We start from the raw sequence: 22747 nt of genomic DNA, 5'->3' as shown, positions 1-22747 counted from the left end.
TTCTAGGACTGTAAAAATGGAGGGCTGAACTCATTACTTAATCCCCTTTCTGGTCAAAAATCATATGATTCTATGATTGGAATGGTCTCAGCACTTCTTAACCACTCACTTCCCCATCCCCAGTAGAGAACTACGGAATCTCCATTTAATCTCAACTCAGCTTCTCCTCCAGTGACCTGAAGCTGGACTCATTCCACACTCACTGGCAACTAGGATGCAGTTGAGCAAATTCCTCTGTAGAAAATAGGGGCTCTAGGAGAATTTGTGGAACCTGTATGGCTTGTCTTCAGTGTTCCCACCCCCTCTTCAGTGTCTTGTTCAGATGCCCAGTTATTTGTGTGTCCCTTATGGATGTTCAGGACCCAGCACTCAGCCCTGTACTCCACAGAGAGTACCCTGGACGCTTCATTCCTCCCCATCTTCTTTCCTTATGAAAAATAGAGATAATAAGAGTCACAGCCTTGTAGGATTGTGGTGAAGATTAAATGAGATAATGTATATAAAACTCTAGTCCTGGGCCTGGCACATGGGACCCTCTCAGTAAGTCCTAGCTATTGTTATTATTATTACTTCTTGTTCTCAGCTACTTGTTAGCCGGTAAAGCATCTTACTTTATTGTCTGGTGATGGATCATTGCACTAGCCTCTTATTTCATGGCCGTGCTTCTCCCTGGCAGTCCATTCTGTACTCTACCATTAACTGTATTCTTTTCATCGTGTTACCCAAACTTCTCAGCTTGGCACTCAAAGCCCTCCACAGTCTCGGTCCCTTTCTAGCTACTTTCTCTAATTTAAAGAAAAAATTTAAAGGAAAACATGTGAGATTGTTATATAACCAGAAATTCCAAAGGAAGCAGCACCGTGTTGTGGTAGCCAGAAAATCTGATATACCCAAAGCACCATTAAGAGAAGTCCAGAGTGATAAACAACGGTATTGATTATTCCACTGAAGTCTGTACCAGTCAGTCCATGACTGGAATAATAATTTTAGGTTTACATGTTGAATTTCAAGTTACAGTGTCAGGAGGCAGTGTGTTCAAGAGAAAGTTGTCTGAGTTCTAAGTGGTATGGAAAGTCCTATAAAATATGGTTAAAAGAAGGACTGCATTTATTTTCTGGACATAACCTGAACCAATGGGCAGAAGTTACTGAAATGCAGATTTTGGATCAATGGAAGGAAGAATTTATAACAGATGTGTCCAAAAAGAAAATGAAATGGGCTCCCTTATGAAGTTCTAAGCTCTCGGTCACTGAAAATGTCCCAGAAGTTGGCTAATAATCTTCAAAGTATTTGAATGGGATGGGGATTTGGACAAAATCAGAGGTTTCAAATTTTTTTCTAGCTAAGGAACCCTTTCTTTTAAATGAATCTCATGTAAAAATTCCAACTGCGAAACAGATCAAAGTGAAGCTGTTCTGGTTGAAGTCGGAATAGGATCCTTTTACAATTCTTTTTCTTCTCAGCTAGATGTTAAGATTCCTGAGAGTAGACAACCAAGGAGCATAGTTTTAAATTTATATTTACAATGTATAACCTCATAGTATATTACTTGGGGTTTAATAAATATTTGTTGAATGAGTGAACAAAAGAATACATCAATAGTTATTTCTCTAAGGCATGCTTTAATTTTTAGTAGATGGCAATCCTTTAACCAAGAATTGTATTCTTCAAGTGAGGGTTCTTATCCTGGGGGTCCACCGATTCCCTAAGAGGGGCATATGAATGGATCTCAAGAGCTGTGTGAACCTATTCAAATTGTATGCCAAATTTCGGAGCATGTGTGTTTTTCTGGTAAGAGGATCTATTGCTTTTGTCAGATTTTTCAAGAGTGTCCATAAAAAAAGTTAAGAATCAACCACTTTAATGGAAGAATTTCAGATGTCCATCGCAACCTAGTAAAAGATATATTTGGGGGCAGGGAGGTCTTCTGGACACTCCTCAAAGCATACATATGCATGTTCTCTTGATTACAGAGAGTAATTAAGAGGTCAACCCCCCACCCCCCCCCAGGCTTTCCTGAATACATCATACCCCTAGTATTAAGACTCTACTTCCAAAGGAAGTTTCCCTGGCCATAACCACCATACCAATAACCCTAGCTCCCCTGCATTTAGACTTGGATTGGATGGAGTGATGCAGCGATTCCTCTCTTTGGGATGTTTCAAGGTTAGAAACAAATGCTTTCTCTCATAGGCAGAGGGCGGGGAGACTTTGTGATTCAGTGACAATGGCAGAGGCTTCTGTGTCTGTGCCCCTGTGTCTGCATACTCGATCCCTCAGAATCAGAGACCATTTACAGTGGACAGACCTTAGTATGGGAAACCAGGGCTTTAGGCAACTCTGCAGCCAAAAGCTGTTTTCCCAACCCCTACCCAAAACAGGCCAGACAGTCTGGAGACCCTTGTTTTTGTGTCTCTAATCACCAGCTCAGACAGTGCCCTCTGGGCTGTTTGGATGGCATATCCCTTTTCCCTCCCAGGATCACTCTCTCTTTTGTTGCATTGTGAGAAAATTATGGCCAGGAATTTGATCTGGGGCCAGTGTCAGCTTCCAGGTGTGATCTCAGCATCCAAGTGTGAGCTCAGGGTGCTATGACGTTGGGTACATCTAACTGAGGACCTTTTTGTCTAGCTGTCCTTTTTGTCTCCCTCCCTGCCCATCCCATCCTCCAGGCCACAGAATAGAGAGCAGCACAAATAAGGCCCTGAGATTTGGGTTTATTCAGCTCCACCCAAAACTAAATGAAAACACTATGACACGTCCCAAGGGACCAAACCATACATTGTGACCATGCGCTTTTCCCTTCCCCCAAGGATGCTGCTGCCTCTGGGGTGGTGAGCAGCCAGTCCTACCACCGCGGGAGCTAGAAAGGGTGCTGGGTCTGCGGCACTCAGGGCTCAGCACTGGCTGCCTCCTCTTCCTCTGGATCAGGAGGTGCAGGGAGCAGGGAGATGTAGACCTCATTGACCTCTGTGTCCAAATGTCGGCCACCCCGAGGCGCCTCCAGGTTGAGGATGCCATCATGGGTGAGAGCAGCGCGGACCCGCCAGGGGTCAACATCAGCAGGCAGGACGTAGGTTCGGCAGAACTCTCTGGACACGAAGCCATGGCGGTCCAGGCGCTGGGGGTGCCGGGCAGACACCTCCAGTAGGTTGTCCACAGTCCTCACGGTTACCTCATCGGGGGTAAAGTGGCTCACATCCAGAAACGCCTGGAACTTGCCCTCACTGAGCCGAAGCTCAGAGGCCCCTGCCCTGCTGCCCTCCCCAGCTTGGGCGGCCCGGGGCCGGACATAGTAGCCATGGTAGAGGGTGGGGGTCAGGATCTCTTCTGGCAGGAGGCCTGAGGGGCAGAGAGAGAGAAGGCAAGAGGCAGGATGAGGGAGGATGGGGTGGGAAGGAGGGCGACATGAGAGCAGATCAGGAGGGGAGGCCTAGGGAGAGCTGGAGGGGAGTCAGGAGAAGCAGGGAAGGGGAAGGAGGGGTCCCAGTGGCTGGAATGAGGCGGCTGGCGAGAGGAGACTGAGAAAGGGAATGAGTTGGGATGAGGAAGAGCAAACCAAACCGGGTCTGGGTGGTTAGCGGGGAGGCATCCCGAGGGGAGCAGGGGCAGGTATCAGAGCACAGTGGGCAGCAGTCCGCACCGAGGTCAGTAGGAAGGGGAGCGAGCCCTGCCCGGAGGGGGACGAGGGGGGAGTCTGGGGTGGGAGACGGCTCACCCCAGGAGTTCAGTTAAGCCCGGAGTGGGGTGGAGGCCAGTATCATTGGGAGGTCAGCCCAGAATTTCAGCAGGTGGGGGTGGGAGGCAAGGGGGTGGCGTCCGTGCCATACCTTCCCCGAAGCGCTGCTCGCCCAGGCGGCTCGGGTTGGCAAACTCGTACTCGGCGGTGGCCGGGTGGGCATGTGGCACCGAGCGGCCGGACATGGCTGCAGACCCGCCGGCGGCCCCGGCTCGAGGTGCGGCCCCAGCTGGCGCAGCGGCACCCCTCCAGCTGCCGCAGAGCCCGGGCGCACTCGAAGGTGGGGGCGGGGTCTACACCACCCAAAATAGTGCCGAGCCCGGTGGGGGAGGGGCGGGCAGCGCCCGCGTCGAGTGTGTGGCCTCCGCCGCCTGGACCCCCGTCCCCTCCGCTGCACACCCTTCAGCTGTCACGGGGGGCCCCACGGGGAGGACAGCTGGGGGTCCTGGCTGCGGAGCGAGCTGGGGAGGGGAGGCTGGTGCCGGAGGCCCCGGAGAGACCACGCTGAGACCCTCCCAAAGAGTTTGCACGTTTTCCACGCCCCTCTTCTCCTCCTCAGTGGCAGGCAGCCGGCGCTCTGCTTCATCAAGCTCGCCTGGATTTACTGTTCTGCCAGGCCTGTAACGTGAACGACGCAAACAACTTTCTCCCCTTTCTCTGGGGCAGGGTGAGGGGCCTTCCTGCCTAGATTAAGGTCAGGGTCCTCTCTGAACCCAGGGCGACCCAGGGCACCACGTGGAAACCTGCCGTTGACATGTTGGTGATTACTACTCTCCTTCAGGGACCCACAAAGAGTTAATATCCTGGGGCCCAGCCTAGGAAGATTCCAGTTCCTTCCCTGGCCCAAGATAGTCTCTGGCCACATTCCCTTGGCATGCTAGGCTGGAGAGGAGGAGGAGGGGCCCACTGCCCGCCTGCCTGGGATTCCTGCCTCAGTCCCAACTCCAGAGAAGGGGGTGGGGGTGGGTGCCATGGGATGCGGACAGAAAGCGAGTAAAACAAGACCAGGACAAGTCACTGGCCAGCTCAGACGTGTTTGTATTTCTCTTTTCTTAGCTCAGTGAGTACTGGGTATGTGTCAAACTGCCAAATCCCCAATCACAAGTCTCCATGAACGGGCAGTGAGCTGGCATAATAAAACCCCTGACATCATCATTCCAGAAGCTTCAGAAGACTGCATATATAAGGGGCTGGCTGTAGCTGCGGCTGAAGGAGCTGACCAGCCAGCTGAGTCTCCACACTCACCTAGCCACCATGGACATCGCCATCCACCACCCTTGGATCCGCCGCTCCTTCTTTCCTCTTCACTCTCCCAGCCGCCTCTTTGACCAGTTCTTTGGTGAGCACCTGCTGGAGTCTGATCTCTTCCCAGCTTCTACTTCCCTGAGCCCCTTCTACCTTCGGCTGCCTTCATTTCTGCGGGCACCCAGCTGGATTGACACTGGGCTGTCAGAGGTAAGTCTCCCCTCTGCCAGGACAGGTGAGTTCATTCTGGAGCCTCCTGGAAGCGTCTCCATCCACTGTCCTTTTCCTCCTGGCCTAAATCTGACTAGGTCTAAGGGTCCCAAGTGTCTTAGGCTGTTGTATGTCCTGCAGTGAAGAAAGATGAGGTCCCTAGTTCCTCTCTTCCCCAGTCACCTGTTTGTATTCGATGCACCTCTGTATCCTATTTATTACATTTTTTCCATGTGTTACGAAGATCATTCTCTGTCCCATCTTCTAAGTAGGATGTCCCTTTCTGGTTTGGTTCATAATAATCTACAGGGAAAGAGCTGCCTTCATACCCCTTTGCTCACCTCTTCTAATACCTCACACTCCTGACAAATACTATCATCTCAAGTTCCAGAGCCAGGAGACAGTCCTACCTCACCCTGAGATTTTCATCCCCGCAGCATGGAGCTGGAGACAGCAGCCACTATTTTCTTCCTTTCTATTCCCTCTTCTATGATTTTCTGGGTTTCTTAGGGCTATGACAGGGCACTGGCCTGGGTCCAAGCCTAATGAGGATAGAAGGTAGGTCAAGTTTAGGGACCCCCCTCCACTTGTCCTGAGAGGGTAGGAGAATGGGGCGAACAGATAAGATTGACAGAAGCTGTCACAGATAACACTCTGGTTTAAAAATATTCAAGAGTGAGTAAACAGGAGCCGAGTGGGCAAGGGCTTTGGAAGGACAATCAGAGCCAGCAGAACATTCCAGATTGAGTGGGTGGAAAACTTGGCAGAGACCTGAGTAAGAAGAAGGGGCCTTTGTCTCACAGACAAATGACAAGGCCAGACATTGGGTCAGAGAAGCAGCAGAAGCCATGCCCAGACCCATCCTTGTGATTTGTCCCCTGGGTGGCCTGTCTTCTTCCCTGTCCCTGTAAATAAAGTTTGGCCTGATGACCAAATGGTGTGCCTTGGCTACCACTGTAGTGGCACCCCTGAACTAGAGAGTCCTGCTTATTCAAAAAGGGATTTTTAGCTATAAAGAGGAGGATAAACTACCTGGAAAGAAAGCAAGTCTGCAGAATGAGACTGTACTAGTGTTGTTCATATTCCTACTATCTTACTGTCTTCCCCTCGCCCACCTTGCTATTTCCAGATGCGTCTGGAGAAGGACAGATTCTCTGTCAACCTGGATGTGAAGCACTTCTCCCCAGAGGAACTCAAGGTCAAGGTGCTGGGAGATGTGATTGAGGTGCATGGCAAACATGAAGAGCGCCAGGTACGTAGCTGGCTTTCTCTTCTGCTCATTCATCCAGTACATACTATATGCCAGAGACTGCCATCAGCCCCTGAGGCTGGCAGCATTCCAGTCCTAAGCCATAAGAGTTAAGAACAGGGATAAACCTGTTGCTGTTATTGTTGTTGTTGTTTTGGCCAGAGAAGTGATCTTTGTTGTTTGTTTTGATTTGATTGCCTCAGATGGGATAGATGGGATGTTAACTTCCCGTTTAAGCCTGTGGTTCTCAACCTTGACCACATTAGAATTGCCAAGGGAATTTAAAAAAAAAATCCCAATGCTCAGGCATATCCCAGGTCAGTTAAATCAGGATTTTTCAAAGCTCCCTAGGGGATTCTAATGTACAGTTAGTCAAGGCTGAAGACCACTGATTTATAAGTAGTGGTTGCTAGACATCTGATTGCTTTATATAATTACATTAACTGCATGCACTCGGAAGGCCCTTGAATTTGAGACTTTTCTTTCAGATGTTTTGGAATTCACTTCTCTTTAGCCCATCTTAATGCTGAACTACTTGCTTTGCCTAAGCTTCAGAGCTCTACTCAGCTCCTAATACCCTAGACCCATGTGGAAATCAGTTGAGAGCCTGTCTGGATAAATGCTTGAGATTCAGCAGGTGTAAAGGTTACGGTCAGAATTCTTCAGCCAAATTCTAAAGAATGGAATAGCTTTTCATTACTTTCTGGGAGAGTTTTTCAATGAGTTTGCTTCCTACCGAAGGCAGTGAAAGCTCGGAGTCCTTACCACTGGACCACCAGGGAATTCCCAACTCAGAAACTTGTGCATCAAACAGTATAGTGTGAGGTCCTCAAGCTGTTTCAGTTTTGCTTGTATGATTCAACTTTAGATCAGAGCCTCCCTGGAGGGAGTCTTTATTGTTGTTGCTGTTATTATTAGGTCTATTGGTCTGGAAACTTCTGGAACATTCCTGAAGAGTCAGGACAATTTCTGGGTTTCCTCAGGGACTCAAATCTTCAAAGCCGGATGATATTCCAAATCCTGTAGGCCCAAAAAACATTGATCTAAACCTCTGGGAAATACCCCTGAACATGTCCATGCCTGAGGGTTTAGAGAGCTATGAAATTTTGGCTGTTCAAACTTCTCAGATTCTCATTGGTAGGAGTGGCCACCTAGGCAATTTCATCTTAGCCCCAAACAGAACAGCTATTTAGCTTTCTCTCATGTTGCTATGCATTTGGCCACACCTAAGGGGAAGGAGGATGTCTGAGTTCTAGGCAAGTGATGCTATTTCCTGTTCTTATCTCTCTACCTCTTTCCTTATTCTCTTGGATTAGGATGAACATGGCTTCATCTCCCGGGAGTTCCACCGCAAATACCGGATCCCAGCTGATGTGGACCCTCTCACCATTACTTCATCCCTGTCATCTGATGGCATCCTCACTGTGAATGGACCAAGGAAACAGGCCTCCGGCCCTGAGCGCACCATTCCCATCACCCGTGAAGAGAAACCTGCTGTCACTGCAGCCCCCAAGAAGTAGCTGCCCTTTCTCTAACTGCATTTTTTAAAACAAGAAAATTTCCCCACCAGTAAATGAAAATCTTGTGACTAGTGCTGAAGCTTATTAATGCTAATAATAAGCAGGCCCAAATTTGGCAGGCCCAAATTATTAAGCTAATAAATATCACTCAGCAACAGATAACTGTCTTGTGTTTGAATATTTTGTAATAATTATCACATATGATTTAGGGGACTCCAGGGATATTAGAGTCAGAATGACTGTTTCCAGCGTTTACTCATGGGATAAATTTAGCAAGTCACTTAAGCTTTATGGTCTTTAGGTCTTCCATTTATAACATGGGGTACTGATTTGTACACTAGTTGTAAGGAGTAAATTAAGGAGAAGAAGTAGGTAAAGCTCTTAGCAGAGTTCAAGGAATATTAGTTCCTCTCCTCCCTCTTTGATTTTGGCCCTCAGGTCCAATAACAAACCTGAATGAGGTCTGGATGACAATGCATAAAAGGCCTTAGTGCGTCTCTGAAATTAATCATGTCACCAGGGAGGAGATGGTGTCCTCAACTTTGACATTTTGCTACCGATAAGCATTGCCTTCAGCTGATTCACAAGGTGGACAGGTGATTATCACAATAGGACTGGTGATTATCACCAAACAAGCCTCTCAGGTGTAGTCCCTTAATTAGCCAGTAAACACCTATTAAAACTTAGACTGGGAAATATACAATCCATTGACCCACAATTTTAAAAGGTTAACTTTTGTTTTTTATTTATTTTTAAATATTTATTTATTTAAGCCACTCTGGGTCTTAGTTGTGGCACGTGGGATCTTTAGTTGCAACATGTGGGCTTTTAGTTGTGGCATGCATGTGGGATCTAGTTCCCCAACTGGGATCGGAACCTGGGCCCCCTGCATTGGGAGTGTGGATTTTTACCCACTGGACCACCAGGGAAGTCCCTTATTTTTTTTATTTTTTAAATTTTATTGAAGTATAGTTGATTTATTATACAATGTTGTGTTAATTTCTGCTCTTCAGCAAAGTGACTCAGTTATCCACATGTACATATATATTTTCATATTCTTTTCCATTATGGTTCATCACAGGATATTGAATATAGTTCCCTGTGTTATATGGTAGAACCTTGTTGTTTATCCATCCGATATATAATAGTTTGTATCTGCTAATCCCAAACTCCCAATCCTTTCCTCCCCCATCCCCCCACCACAGGCAACCACAAGTCTGTTCTCTATGTCTGTGAGTCTGTTTCTGTTTCGTAGGTATGTTCATTTGTGTCATATTTTAGTTTTTTTTTTTTTTTTGGCCGCACCACGCGGCATGTAGGATCTTAGTTCCCCTACCAGGGATCAAACCTGCACCCCCTGCATTGGAAGCATGGAGTCTTAACCACTGGACCACCAGGAAAGTCCCTTTTTATTATTTATTTATTTATTTATTTATTTATTTATTTATTTATTTATTTATTTATTTATTTATTTATTGGTGTGTCATATTTTAGACTCCACATATAAGTCATATCATATGGTATTTGTCTTTAAAAGGTTTAAGAATTACAGTGAATAACAACAGATCAATAAGTGATTATATTATTTAGCTTAAACAAAGACATACTGCTCTACAGAAACACCTCTATTTCACTTTTGTGAGTCTAGACAAACTTCTGATTCAATTAATGAAAAATAGCCCTGGTATAAATGTTTAGAGACAACTCTTATTTTTCTGCACCCTCTTCCAGCTGATTTCTGATTTCTAACAAGGACTCTTACCTTCACAAAGCCTACAGTTTGGGGATTGGCCATGCTTTTAAAATATGACACGAGAAACAATTGTTGAAAGTTTTTATGTTGCAGGGGTGTGGAGCTAGGACAATATACATTGCAGATCTATACAGGTTCAAAATGTTTTCTCTTAAAAAACAACTTCCTAATAGTCTGAAATGCTGTGATCTAGCCACAAGTCAGATTTCTCTAAATTTAGAGCCAATTTTTATGGCTGTGTAGCAGACATTGTTGGCTGCCTAAGTAACCTATTTACCACCTTCAGTCTTGCCAACAGCACCCCAGATTGGTTTAGGTATCCACCATATTCTTCCTAGCCATGTGCTTCAGGAAAGTGAAGCGTTCCCCCAAGCTCCAGTCAGAGTTGGTCTAAATCAATCATGGAAATTCCCTTCCTTCCTGTAGGGAATCCTGTAGGGATTAGTCTTGAAAGGGCTACAACCCAATTATGATCAATGAGACAGGAGGGAAATTCGCTATAGATGCTTCTAGAAAAGCTTTTTACCTTTAAAAAGACTTGCCAGAAAAGAGAGAGGGAGGGAGGGAAGAGGGAGAGGGAGAAAGACAGCGAGGAAGAGAGAGACAGAGACAGAGAGAGAGACTGATTTTTTTTCTTCCTCTGCATGTTGGAGCATGAGAATGTGATACTCAGATTGCTGTAGGCATCTTGAAACCATGAGGGAGCATCCATGATATACTGATGATGGCTGAGCAAGAAGATGGTAAGACTCCGAGACCTTGATGGGTCATTGAACTGCTTAACTGGTCAACTTTAGAGCTTCCTTACTTCAGAATGTCTTATTACATCTTGTTTTTGTATAATCTTTTTTGATGAGGGTTTTATGTTACACCTTAACTGATTGCCCTGGAAACCATGTGTCAGCTTTAATCATTTTAGTGAATTACCAGATTTCTCAAGCAGACATAATCTTTTATTTATTTATTTATTTATTTATTTATTTATTTATTTATTTATTTATTTATTTATTTATTTATTTATTTATTTATTTATTTATTTATTTATTTATTTATTTATTTATTTATTTATTTATTTATTTATTTATTTATTTATTTATTTATTTATTTATTTATTTATTTATTTATTTATTTATTTATTTATGGCTGTGTTGGGTCTTCGTTTCTGTGCGAGGGCTTTCTCCAGTTGTGGCAAGCGGGGGCCACTCTTCATCGCGGTGCGCAGGCCTCTCACTATCGCGGCCTCTCTTGTTGCGGAGCACAGGCTCCAGACGCGCAGGCTCAGTAATTGTGGCTCACAGGCCCAGTTGCTCCGCAGCATGTGGGATCTTCCCAGACCAGGGCTCGAACCCGTGTCCCCTGCATTGGCAGGCAGATTCTCAACCACTGCGCCACCAGGGAAGCCCAGCCCTAGGCAACCTCTAGTCTACATTCTTTCTCTATGTATTTGCCTATTTTGGACATTTCATATAAGTGGACATTTCATACAATACGTGGCCCTATGTGACTAGCTTCTTTCACTTAGCAGAATGTTTTAAAGTATCCTCCATAGGGTTGCATGTATCAGTACTTCACTCCTTTCTACTGCCAAATAATATTTCTTTACATGGATCTACTGCATTTTATTTACCCATTCATCAATTGATGGACATTTGAGTTACTTCCACTTTTTGTCTATTATGAATAATGCTGCTATGAACATTTATGTACTAGTTTTTGTGTGGACATATGTTTTCATTTCTCTTGAGTATATATCTAGGAGTGGAATTGCTGGATTATACGGTAACTTTCCATCTAGCCTTTTGAGGTACTGTCAGACTATTTTCCAAGGCAGCTGCCCATTTTTTAAAAAAATTAATTTATTTTATTTTTATTTATTTTTGGCTGTGTTGGGTCTTTGTTGCTGTGCGCGGGCCTTCTCTAGTTGTGGCCAGCGGGGGCCACTCTTGGTTGCAGTGCCCAGGCTTCACTGCGGTGGCTTCTCTTGTTGTGGAACACGGGCTCTAGGCATGCAGGCTTCAGTAGTTGTGGCTCGTGGGCTCTAGAGCGCAAGCTCAGTAACTGTGGCGTACGGGCTCAGCTGCTCCGCAGCATGTGGGACCTTCCCGGACCAGGGCTTAAACCAATGTCCCTTGCATTGGCAGGCAGATTCTTAACCACTGCGCCACCAGGGAAGCCCAGCTGCCCATTTAAAATTCCCACCAGCAGTGTATGAGGGTTCCAACCTCTCAATATCCTCACCAACAGTTATAATTATTTATCTTTTTGGTTATAGCCATCCTAGTGGGTGTCTGACTGAATTCTTAATGGTTTATAGGACTTAGCAAGGTTAAGAGGGAAGAAAATGCATCTAGAAGGGGGAACAGCATGAAGTGCCCAGGCAGGTATTGATATTTATGTTTGGTTGGAGCACTAGATATATGAGAGGGAATGTGGGAGATGAGGAATAAGAGTCAGAAAGTAGAGAAAACTCTGCTAAGGAGTTTGAAATTTATTTTGAAGGCTATAAAAGCCAGTGAAAGATTTTAACCAAGTGAGTAGCATGATCCACTCTGCATTTTTAGACTTAATCTGGGAGCAATATAGAGATTGATAAATAGAGACCAAAATGGAAAATAGAGACATCAACCAAAAGGGTAAGAGTGAGAAATAATGGGAAAGTGGAATATGGCAAAGGCGATAGAGATGTAAAAAAGAGGGACATAATCAAGACATAATGTGGAGATAGAATTTATAGGGCTTGGTATCTGTTTTAATGGGAAGGATGAGAAAGGGGGATTCAAAATAATTCCTTGCTTTCTGTTTTTGACAACTGTGTGAATTTATTATGCAATATGTAATATTAAAAATAAGAAAGAGTGGTTAAGACACATAAAAGAAAACTATGGAATTCACCAAGATATGAAATATATAAGATGGAAAAATTTGAGACTGAAGATTATGAACTCAGTTGTAGGTATCAGGAAATTAGAACTCAGTTGTAGGTATCAGGAAATTACCTCAACCATATACGAAAAACCCACAGCCAACATCATACTCAATGGTGAAGATTGAAAGCCTTTCCTCTAAGACTAGGATCAAGACAGGGATGTCCACTTTTACCACTTCTATTCAATATATTATTGCAAGTTCTAGCCAGAGCAATTAGGCAAGAAAAAGAAAAGCATCCAAGTTGGACAGAAACAAGTAAAACTATTTCTACTTACAAAAGACATGATCTTACATATAGAAAACCCTAAAGATTTTGCCAAAAAAATAAATTAGAACTAATGAACAAGTTCAGCAACATTGCAGGATATAAAACCAACACACAAAAATTAGTTGCATTTCTATACACTAACAATGAATAATCCAAAAAGGAAATTAAGAAAACAATTCCATTTACAATAGCATCAAGAAGAATAAAATATTCGAGGAATAGTCGAGGAATAACCTCGACTAAGGAGACAAAAAACTTGTACACTAAAAACTATAAGACAGGGCTTCCCTGGTGGCGCAGTGGTTGAGAATCTGCCTGCCAATGCAGGGGACACGGGTTCGAGCCCTGGTCTGGGAAGATCCCACATGCCGCGGAGCAACTGGGCCCGTGAGCCACAGCTACTGAGCCTGCGCGTCTGGAGCCTGTGCTCCACAACAAGAGAGGCCGCGATAGTGAGAGGCCCGCGCACCGTGATGAAGAGTGGCCCCCACTTGCCACAACTGGAGAAAGCCCTCGCACAGAAATGAAGACCCAACACAGCTAAAATAAATAAATAAATAAATTTATAAAAAGTAAAGGATCAAGATTTACATAATATTGTGCAAAATTAATAAAAAAAAAAAAAAACTATAAGACATTGCTAAAATAAATTAAAGAAGACATAAATGGAAAGACATCTATGTTCACGGATTGGAAAACTTAATATTGTTAAGATATCAATACTAGCTAAAGTGATCTACAGATTCAAAGCAATTCTTATCAAAATTCCAATAATATTTTTTGCAGAGATAGAAAATTCCACCCTAAAATTCACATGGAATCTCAAAGGACCCTGAATTAGCCAAAACCATCTTGAAAAAGGAAAAAATTTGGGAGATTCACACTTCCTGATTTCAGAACTTATTACAAAAGTACAATAATCAAAAAAGTGTGGTACTGGCATAAAGGCAGACATAGACCAAGGAATAGAATAGAGAGCCCAGAAATAATCTCTTGCATATATAGTCAAATGATTATTGACAAATGCACCAAGACCATTCAATGGAGAAAGGACAGTCTTTTCAACACATGGTGCTGGGAAAACTGGATATCCACATGCAAAAGAATGAAATTAGACCCTTACCTTATATAATATACAAAAATTAACTCAAAAAAGATCAAACACCTAATCATAAGAGCTAAAAGAAGAAAACAAAGAGACAAAGCTTCATGACATTGATTTTAGCAATGATTTATTGGATATGACACCAGAAGTTTAGGCAATAAAAGAAAAAATAAATAAATTGGACTTCATCAAAACTGAAAACTTTTGTGCATCAAAGGACACTATCAAGAGAGTGAAAGGACAACCTACAGAATGAGAGAAAATATTTGCCAATCATATAGTATCTGATTAGGGATTAGTATCCAGAATATATAAAGATATATAAAGAACATCTACAACTCAACAACAAAAAGGCAAACAACACAATTCAAAAATGAGCAAAGGACTTGAATAAACATTTCTCCAAAGACAACATACAAATAACTGATAAGCACATGAAAAGATGCTCAAGATCACTAGCCATTAGGAAAATACAAATCAAAACCACAGCGGGATAGCATTTTACACCCACTAGGATGGCTATTATAAAATGAAAACAAACAAACAAAACACCAGAAAATAAGTGTTGGTAAAGATGTGGAGAAATTGGAACCCTTGTGCATTACTGGTAGGAATGTAAAAAAGTGCAGCCATTATGGAAAACTGGCATTTCCAAACTGTTAAACAGAATTACCATATGATCTGGCAATTCCACTTCTGGGTATATACCCAAAAGAATTGAAGGCAGGGATTCAAACAAATATTTGTGCACCAGTGTTCATAGCAGCATTATTCACACTAGCCAAAAGGTGAAAACAACCCAAGTGTCTATTAACAAATGAATAGAGAAGCAAAATGTGGTATTATACATACAATGGAGTATGACTTAGTCTTAAAAAGGATACATGCTGTAACATGGATGAACCTTGAAAACATGCTGAGTGAAATAAGCTAGAGACAAAAAGAAAAATATTGTATTATTCCACTTATATGAGGTACTTATAATAGGCAAATTCATAGAGACAGAAAATAGAGTAGAGGTTACCAGGGACAAAAGAGGGGAATGAGGAATTATTGCTTAATTGGTACAGAGTATCAGTTTGTGATGATGAAAAAGTTCTGGAAACGGATAGTGGTGATGGTTGCACAACATTGTGAATGTATTTAATGCCACTGAATTGTATACTTAAAAACAGTTAAACCATTTTTTTAAATTAATTAATTAATTAATTTGTTTTTGGCTGCATTGGGTCTTCATTGCTGCAGGTGGGCTTTCTCTAGTTGCAGCGAGCTGGGGCTACTCTTTGTTACGGTGTGTGGGCCTCTCATTGCGGTGGCTTCTCTCGTTGCGGAGCATGGGCTCTAGGTGTGCGGGCTTCAGCAGTTGTGGTACGCAGGCTCAGCAGTTGTGGCTCACGGGCTTAGCTGCTCCATGGCATGTGGGATCTTCCTGGGCCAGAGCTTGAACCCGTGTCCCCTGCATTGGCAGGCGGATTCTTAACCACTGCACCACCAGGAGAGTCCCAAAATGGTACATTTTATGTTATGTATATTTTATCACAATAAAAGATATGCTGAATCAGGCTCCCTGACTTCAGACTATACTACAAAGCTACAGTAATCAAGACAGTATGATACTGGCACAAAAACAGAAATATAGATCAATGGAACAGGATAGAAAGCCCAGAGATAAACCCACGCACATATGGTCACCTTATCTTTGATAAAGGAGGCAAGAATATACAATGGAGAAAAGACAGCCTCTTCAATAAGTGGTGCTGGGAAAACTGGACAGCTACATGTAAAAGTATGAAATTAGAACACTCCCTAACACCATACACAAAAAGAAACTCAAAATGGATTAAAGACCTAAATGTAAGGCCAGGCACTATAAAACTCTTAGAGGAAAACATAGGCAGAACACTCTATGACATACATCACAGCAAGATCCTTTTTGACCCAGCTCCTAGAGAAATGGAAATTAAAAAAAACAAAAAACAAATGGGACCTAATGAAACTTAAAAGCTTTTGCACAGCAAAGGAAACCATAAACAACACGAAAAGACAACCCTCAGAATGGGAGAAAGTATTTGCAAATGAAGCAACTGACAAAGGATTAATCTCCAAAATTTACAAGCAGCTCATGCAGCTCAATATAAAAAAAACAAACAACCCACTCCAAAAATGGGCAGAAGACCTAAATAGACATTTCTCTAAAGAAGATATACAGATTGCCAACAAACACATGAAAGGATGCTCGACATCACTAATCATTAGAGAAATGCAAATCAAAACTACAATGATGTATCACCTCATACCGGTCAGAATGGCCATCATCAAAAAATCTACAAACAAGAAATGCTGGAGAGGGTGTGGAGAAAAGGGAACAGTCTTGCACTGTTGGTGGGAATGTAAATTGATACAGCCACTATGGAGAACAGTATGGAGGTTCCTTAAAAAACTAAAAATAGAACTACCATATGACCCAGCAATACCACTACTGGGCATATAGCCTGAGAAAACCATAATTCAAAAAGAGTCATGTACCACAACGTTCACTGCAGCTCTATTTACAATAGCCAGGACATGGAAGCAACCTAAGTGTCCATCGACAGATGAATGGATAAAGAAGATGTGGCCCATATATACAATGGAATATTACTCAGCCATAATAAGAAACGAAATTGAGTTACTTGTAGGGAGGTGGATGGACATAGAGTCTGTCATACAGAGTAAAGTTAAGTCAGAAGGAGAAAAACAAATACTGTATGCTAACACATATATATGGAATCTAAAAAAAAAAAAAAGGTTCTGAAGAACCTAGGGGCAGGACAGGAATAAAGATGCAGATGTAGAGAATGGACTTGAGGACATGGGGAGTGGGAAGGGTAAGCTGGGCTGAAGTGAGAGAGTGGCATGGACATATATACACTACCAAATGTAAAATAGATAGCTAGTGGGAAGCAGCAGCATAGCACAGGGAGATCAGGTCGGTGCTTTGTGACCATCTAGAGGGGTGGGATAGGGAGGGTGGGAGGGAGACGCAAGAGGGAGGAGATATGGGGATATATGTGTATGTATAGCTGATTCACTTTGATATAAAGTAGAAACTAACACACCATTGTAAAGCAATTATACTCCAATAAAGATGTTAAAAAAATATGCTGGATACCTAGGGTATATGACAGATATATAACATATAAACTTAAAACATGTGCCTATAAAATATTTATATTGCAAGAACACACACCAATGAATTATTAGTATTAATAAGAGACAACTCAAATTCTAAAGTTGATCTGACAATACAATGCAATTTCCATCAATATCCTAACAGTATCTTTTTGTGGAACTTGACAAGTTGATCCTAAAATTTATATTGAAATGCAAAGGGTCAAAAATAGCTAAGACCCTCTTGAAGAAAAACAAGGTAAAATAATTTGATCTACTGGATATTAAGACTTATACAATTATCATAATTAAGATAGTGAGGTAATTAAGCCATTGTAGCTAAGATGGGATTTAAAAAAATGACAAATAGGCCAATGGAATGTAAGAGAGCCCAGAAACAGTTCTAAGTATACACAGAGAGTTGATTTATAATAAAAATGGCTTTGAAGAGCAGTGAAGAAAGTATGGTCTTTTTAATAACTAATATGGGGACAACTGGATAGCCATACAGAAAAAAAAACAAACTTTGTCAGTACCTAACATCATATATAACATAAATTCCATATTTATACCCGTAACATAAAATAATGAAGGTTTGGAAGGTAATATATGGGAGATATCTCCCAAATATTATATTGTTATCTTAAACAGGAGACCAAAAAGATTGGAAAATACTGATGTTTAGCCATGTTAAGACTATTGTCTCCCAGGGTTCACCAACCCTAAACTATTCACAACCTTTTTTCAATCGCTGCCAGTTCCCCACAGTGAAAGACCCACCTTAAACCAGCTGAGTCATCCCAAATTCCTAAAAATACCCTACCCTAACATCGCCCTTTTCAATCATTATCAAGACTGTGTCAAGTTGAGGTTCTTCCTTGCTAAAGGCTTAATAAATAACTCAGTTTTGTTTGATCAAGTTTTCTTCGGTGACTTTTGTGGGGGAGTAAAAAATGGACAGTCCTTATCTTTTTTAGATATCAACTGAAATATTTATAGATGAAATAATTTCTGAGAAAAATTTAAAAATAGAGAAAGTAGATAGGGATAGATGATAAGATTGGTTATAACCATTGTTGAAGGTGGGTAATGGTACATGGGAGTTCATTATACTATTCTGTCTACTTTTGTATGTTTTAAATCTTCTATAATAATAAAAAGTTATTTTTCTTTTTCTAGTCCTTAAGAGGGGATATATTCATTAAGGTCACAGTGAATGTAAACTATCTGACCATGACTACCACGCTCACATCCAGAAAGCATCTAGCCACATGCATCCTAAGTCATGATGGATTTTTCAGTTCTGCCCCTGATGGAAGGCAAGGAAAAGCAGAGTGGCTGTAGATTTGAGAGAAATAATTCTTTTTAATGCCTTCCTACGACACCCGTAACGTAGACCTAAGAGTAGAAATAATTAACTTAAATTTGACGTCTAAATCTTGGTTTAAAAAAAAAAAAAAGGAGGGGGCTTCCCTGGTGGCGCAGTGGTTGAGAGTCTGCCTGCCAATGCAGGGGACACGGGTTCGAGCCCTGGTCTGGGAGGATCCCACATGCCGCGGAGCGACTGGGCCCGTGAGCCACAATTACTGAGCCTCAGTGTCTGGAGCCTGTGCTCCGCAACAGGAGAGGCCGCGACGGTGAGAGGCCCGCGCACCGCGATGAAGAGTGGCCCCCGCTCCCCGCAACTGGGGAGAGCCCTCGCACAGAAACGAAGACCCAACACAGCCAAAAATAAATAAATTAATTTTTAAAAAAATTAAAAAAAAAAAAAAAAGGAATAGAGAATATTTTTTTTGTGCTTTATTTATTCAGAGAGTAAAATTGTGCTACAGTCAGCTAAATTCTTAGTTGTTCTTAGAATGTGCTCCTTCCTACATTCTACACTGGAAAAATGAAACTTCTTATTCTTTCTTAGAATCATGGACTCTGAAATTGGCAGTTATTAGGATTCCACACACACACAGAGTGATGCTCAATTTGAGGCTCTGAATAGCTGCTCGTGTAAGTTGACTTTTCTGTGCATTTGTATGCAGGAGGAACCAGCTCAGGTTGATGTCCTGGGAACCAGTGAGGCTCTCGCTTAAACCCTGAGGGAAGAGAAAAGAGAAGGAGTCTTAGTAACTAATCTCACTCTTATTTCAGAGGGAATAGACAGTGAGGGAAGAGACAGTGAATCCTGTCAAAATTGAGAAAACAGAGAAATCATTCACTCATTCATTCACTTATTCACTCATTCAATTTACTTTTATTTGTGTTCCTTCTATGTTCCAAGCACTGAGTTAGGTCCTGAGAATATAAGAATTAAAAAGAATAGTCCACCTACTATGGGTTGAAAGTGGTATTTTGTTGTTGTAGCTTGTATCATATGTTGTTTCAAAATAGTGTCCAAACTGCAAAGAAAAAGTAGTAGATTAAAAATACAGGAGTCTATAACCAATACTGCGAAATACAGGACACAGTGACATGAATTCTAACAGGCTCTGTCATATTTTAGATTGACTATAAGTCTATATGTCATTAGCCTATATCCTACTAATGTTCATATCCTTTGTTGGTTTGTTTGTTTAGGAGATTTAAGGGCAAGATGCAGATAAACAACAAGTCTAGGTAGGCAGGGACCAGGGAAGAAGCTACCCTGAGTCAGAAGACATTATATATATATATATATATATATATATATATATTTCTGTAGATTGATGAAGTTCAAAGAGAAGCAAGAGAAAAAGCATGCTACCCATCCTTTCATTACCTTACAATAATATAATGGTCAACTTGATAGTAAAGTGGGATAGGCATTCCAGCTGAGGACTGTTGCCCTTTCCCAACCACTCAACGAACAGAAGTCTGAGAGATCTCAGCATTGGAAGTTATCAGATTTCTGCCTCTCAAATGGCCATATTCTAACAGAAGGAAACAAAGAAGAGAAAGTTCGATTACCTGGGAATGCAAGGGTTTGGGTTGCACGATATTCTTTAGGTCATATCTTTCCTGGTTCCAGTTGGCCATGAGGGTACGGTTCGAATAGGCATCTTCATTAGTGGTGCACCTCCATCCATACTGGAAAAACTTGGACATATCATTCCAATCTGTCCACACTTCAGCATGGCCATCTGCATTAATGAGGCTGCCACAGTGTGGGTTTGTAAGGAAAGAGGTGAGGAACTGTCTCTGGGAAAAGGCAGAAATAGAAAAGCTTGTTGCACAAACCAGAGAGCAGAAAAGGCATCCCTTTCTCTTCCTTCGCCAAGCATAACATAACACCTTCTAAGAATCTAGGCTTTCCTCCCAGTTTAATTGTTGTGGTTCTATTTCTTTCTCTCCAAGTTCCTGAATCCTTTGGCCTGCCCTCTCAATCAGCAGTAGTAGGTGACTATATAGATTAAATGTCCCCCCCGCAAAAGACAGGAGAACTTCAGTACCCCCAATACTATATGGAGAACTAGAAAATGTTCTGGTAATTTTGAGATGTAGGAATTTAAGGACTAAGAGTATTGCTATCGTCAAAGAGAACAGGGAGAAATGAGAGTTGGATAACTAGATAATACAATAAATGATCAATAAATGATAGTTTCCTTCCTTCTGGGCCCAGATCAAATGCCACTTCTCAGGATGTGGCATTCCCTTTTCATGATGCTTTCCCTCAAGTTAACTTCTCTTTCACTTATCTCACACAGAACTTTATGTTCACATCTTTATATATTTATAACTTTATACCATATGTTAGAGTTCTTCAAGGAAGTGTGGAATCTCCTACACTGATCCCTTGAGGACACGATCTGTGTCTTTTTCATTACCATATCCTCTCCTTCTGTCTACCCTCCTAATCAACAGTACTTTGCACATACCAGATGACAAATGTCTGAATTTCAATTTTTTGTAAGTAATCAGAAGCCTAACCATGTTTACTTTTGGTTAAAAGATGAGTCTGGTCCCTTGGCTTAGGAGCAAGACAATACCTTCCCTGAAGCTGAGTAATTTGAAGTCGAGGAGCTTGTGTTGTTTGAAGATTTTATAGTAGAGTGACAGAAAACCTTACTCTGCCGTTCCATGTTCTTTAAAGGAAGAGATGTTACCAAACCTGGCCCTCCCAGTTCTCCAAGCAAAGAAAGAATATAGATCACCCAGATCACCAGATGGCCATGATTTGGGAGTCACCACCCACCCACCTTTCCACAGGTAGAGACAAAGCCAACACTGTAGGTTTAAAGGTAACTGCCCTCACACCATGTGCCTTTGTGAAGATAGATGCACACACTGATGTCAACAAACAGCATGATGACTAAAGAGTAGCTGGTCCTACGAAGTCCAACAGGCCGAGTACTCAGACTGCAAACCAAGATGACACCGTCCCTGGGGCTGTAAGGACAGACATCACCACCCACTCAGTTGTCCAAGCCTGAAACCTGGGGCTTACCTTAGACTCTGATTTCTCTTTCAACTCCCTACATCCATTCTCAATCACTAGGTCTTGTTGATTTATGAATCAGTCCACTACCCTCCATCTCCACTGCCAAGTTCCAGTTCAGATCACTATCAGCCTTAGTTTCCACTACTGCAGTAGCCTTCTCTCTGACCGCCTTGCCATCAGCCTTTTTCTCCTCCTATCATTTCTCCATAGGAAAGCAGAATTTTTGAAAACGAAAATCTAATTGTGTCATCTTCCTATGTAAAATCTTTCACTGGCTGGCCACTGTTTTCAGAGCAAGGTTCAAGGTTGTTAAAATGTCTATATGACCTGGTCCCTGCTTAACTTTTCCGTCTCATCTGTTACCCACTCTCCCTCAAAGTACATTTCAGCCAAACTCAGCTGTTGTGTTTTTCCATCATGCTTTTGCGTATATTGTTCCTTCTGCCTCTTCACTCCTCTTGACTCAGGTAAGGTGTACTTTCCTCCCTTTAGCTTTCAACCCAGGTGCACTTCATCCAGGGAATCTTTCCACTTCACCCCCAGACTTGGTAAGGTTCCCCTCTGTGTGCTCCCACAGCACCCTGAATTACTCCATGCATAGCACTGCACCCCACTAAATCAGAACTGCCTCTTTTGCTGTGCATCTTCCACCAGACTACAAGCTCGGTGAAATCACAGGCCACATCTTGTTCCTCCATATATCTAACCGCTCTCACAGGCCTGACCCATAACGGACACTCAACATTTCTTGAATGAATAAAAGGTAGGAAATAGAAGCACCTGGAGAAATTCCGAACAGCAGTAACAGTGGGTTGCAGTCATTTCGGATGAGATGAAGGCTGTGAGAAAATCCTCTGTCAGGATGCAGGACACAGCCCAACCTCTTCTTGGCCTCAGCCCGGCCCTGCTTCCTTCACTCAGAACTCGCCTCACCTTCGACCTGTCCCTCGGCACTAGTGACTGCTTGTGACCTCATGTAGGTGTGACGAAGTCGCTCAGGGCTCAAAGGCATCTATTTTAACACTTCCGATAGGGTGAGGGAGTGAGGGGACGGGGTGGTCGGTGTATCGCTTTTGCACTCATGGCTATTTTCCTCCTCGGATGTCGCTGCACCAGACTGTCAAGACAACCGGGCGCTCTGAAGCGTCATCAGCCAACGACGGGCGAAGAGG

At 42.6% G+C, this 22747-nt stretch overlaps 3 protein-coding genes across 3 annotated transcripts; 1 reads left to right on the top strand and 2 right to left on the bottom strand.

The window, feature by feature from the left end:
- Positions 1 to 1844: 1844 nt before the first annotated feature.
- HSPB2 (heat shock protein family B (small) member 2) lies at positions 1845 to 3996 on the bottom strand. Its single transcript, XM_036861827.1, has 2 exons — positions 3831 to 3996; positions 1845 to 3342 (listed from the first exon to the last, which is right to left on the bottom strand). The coding sequence occupies exons 1-2, from the start codon at positions 3922 to 3924 to the stop codon at positions 2891 to 2893; spliced, it is 546 nt and encodes a 181-aa protein (XP_036717722.1). The 5' UTR covers positions 3925 to 3996; the 3' UTR covers positions 1845 to 2890.
- A 609-nt stretch (positions 3997 to 4605) lies between these two features.
- On the top strand, positions 4606 to 8125 carry CRYAB (crystallin alpha B). Its single transcript, XM_036861828.1, has 3 exons — positions 4606 to 5194; positions 6324 to 6446; positions 7760 to 8125. The coding sequence occupies exons 1-3, from the start codon at positions 4994 to 4996 to the stop codon at positions 7961 to 7963; spliced, it is 528 nt and encodes a 175-aa protein (XP_036717723.1). The 5' UTR covers positions 4606 to 4993; the 3' UTR covers positions 7964 to 8125.
- A 10833-nt stretch (positions 8126 to 18958) lies between these two features.
- Positions 18959 to 22727, bottom strand: C8H11orf1 (chromosome 8 C11orf1 homolog). Its single transcript, XM_036862299.1, has 4 exons — positions 22356 to 22727; positions 20105 to 20335; positions 19491 to 19557; positions 18959 to 19254 (listed from the first exon to the last, which is right to left on the bottom strand). Exons 1-4 carry the CDS (start codon positions 22395 to 22397, stop codon positions 19085 to 19087), a joined length of 510 nt encoding a protein of 169 aa, XP_036718194.1. The 5' UTR covers positions 22398 to 22727; the 3' UTR covers positions 18959 to 19084.
- Between the last annotated feature and the right edge of the window lie 20 nt (positions 22728 to 22747).

The sequence above is a fragment of the Balaenoptera musculus genome, chromosome 8, assembly GCF_009873245.2.
Source record: "Balaenoptera musculus isolate JJ_BM4_2016_0621 chromosome 8, mBalMus1.pri.v3, whole genome shotgun sequence".
Classification (NCBI taxonomy): Eukaryota; Metazoa; Chordata; class Mammalia; order Artiodactyla; family Balaenopteridae; genus Balaenoptera; species Balaenoptera musculus.
This window is presented reverse-complemented; position numbering and strand designations above follow the sequence as displayed.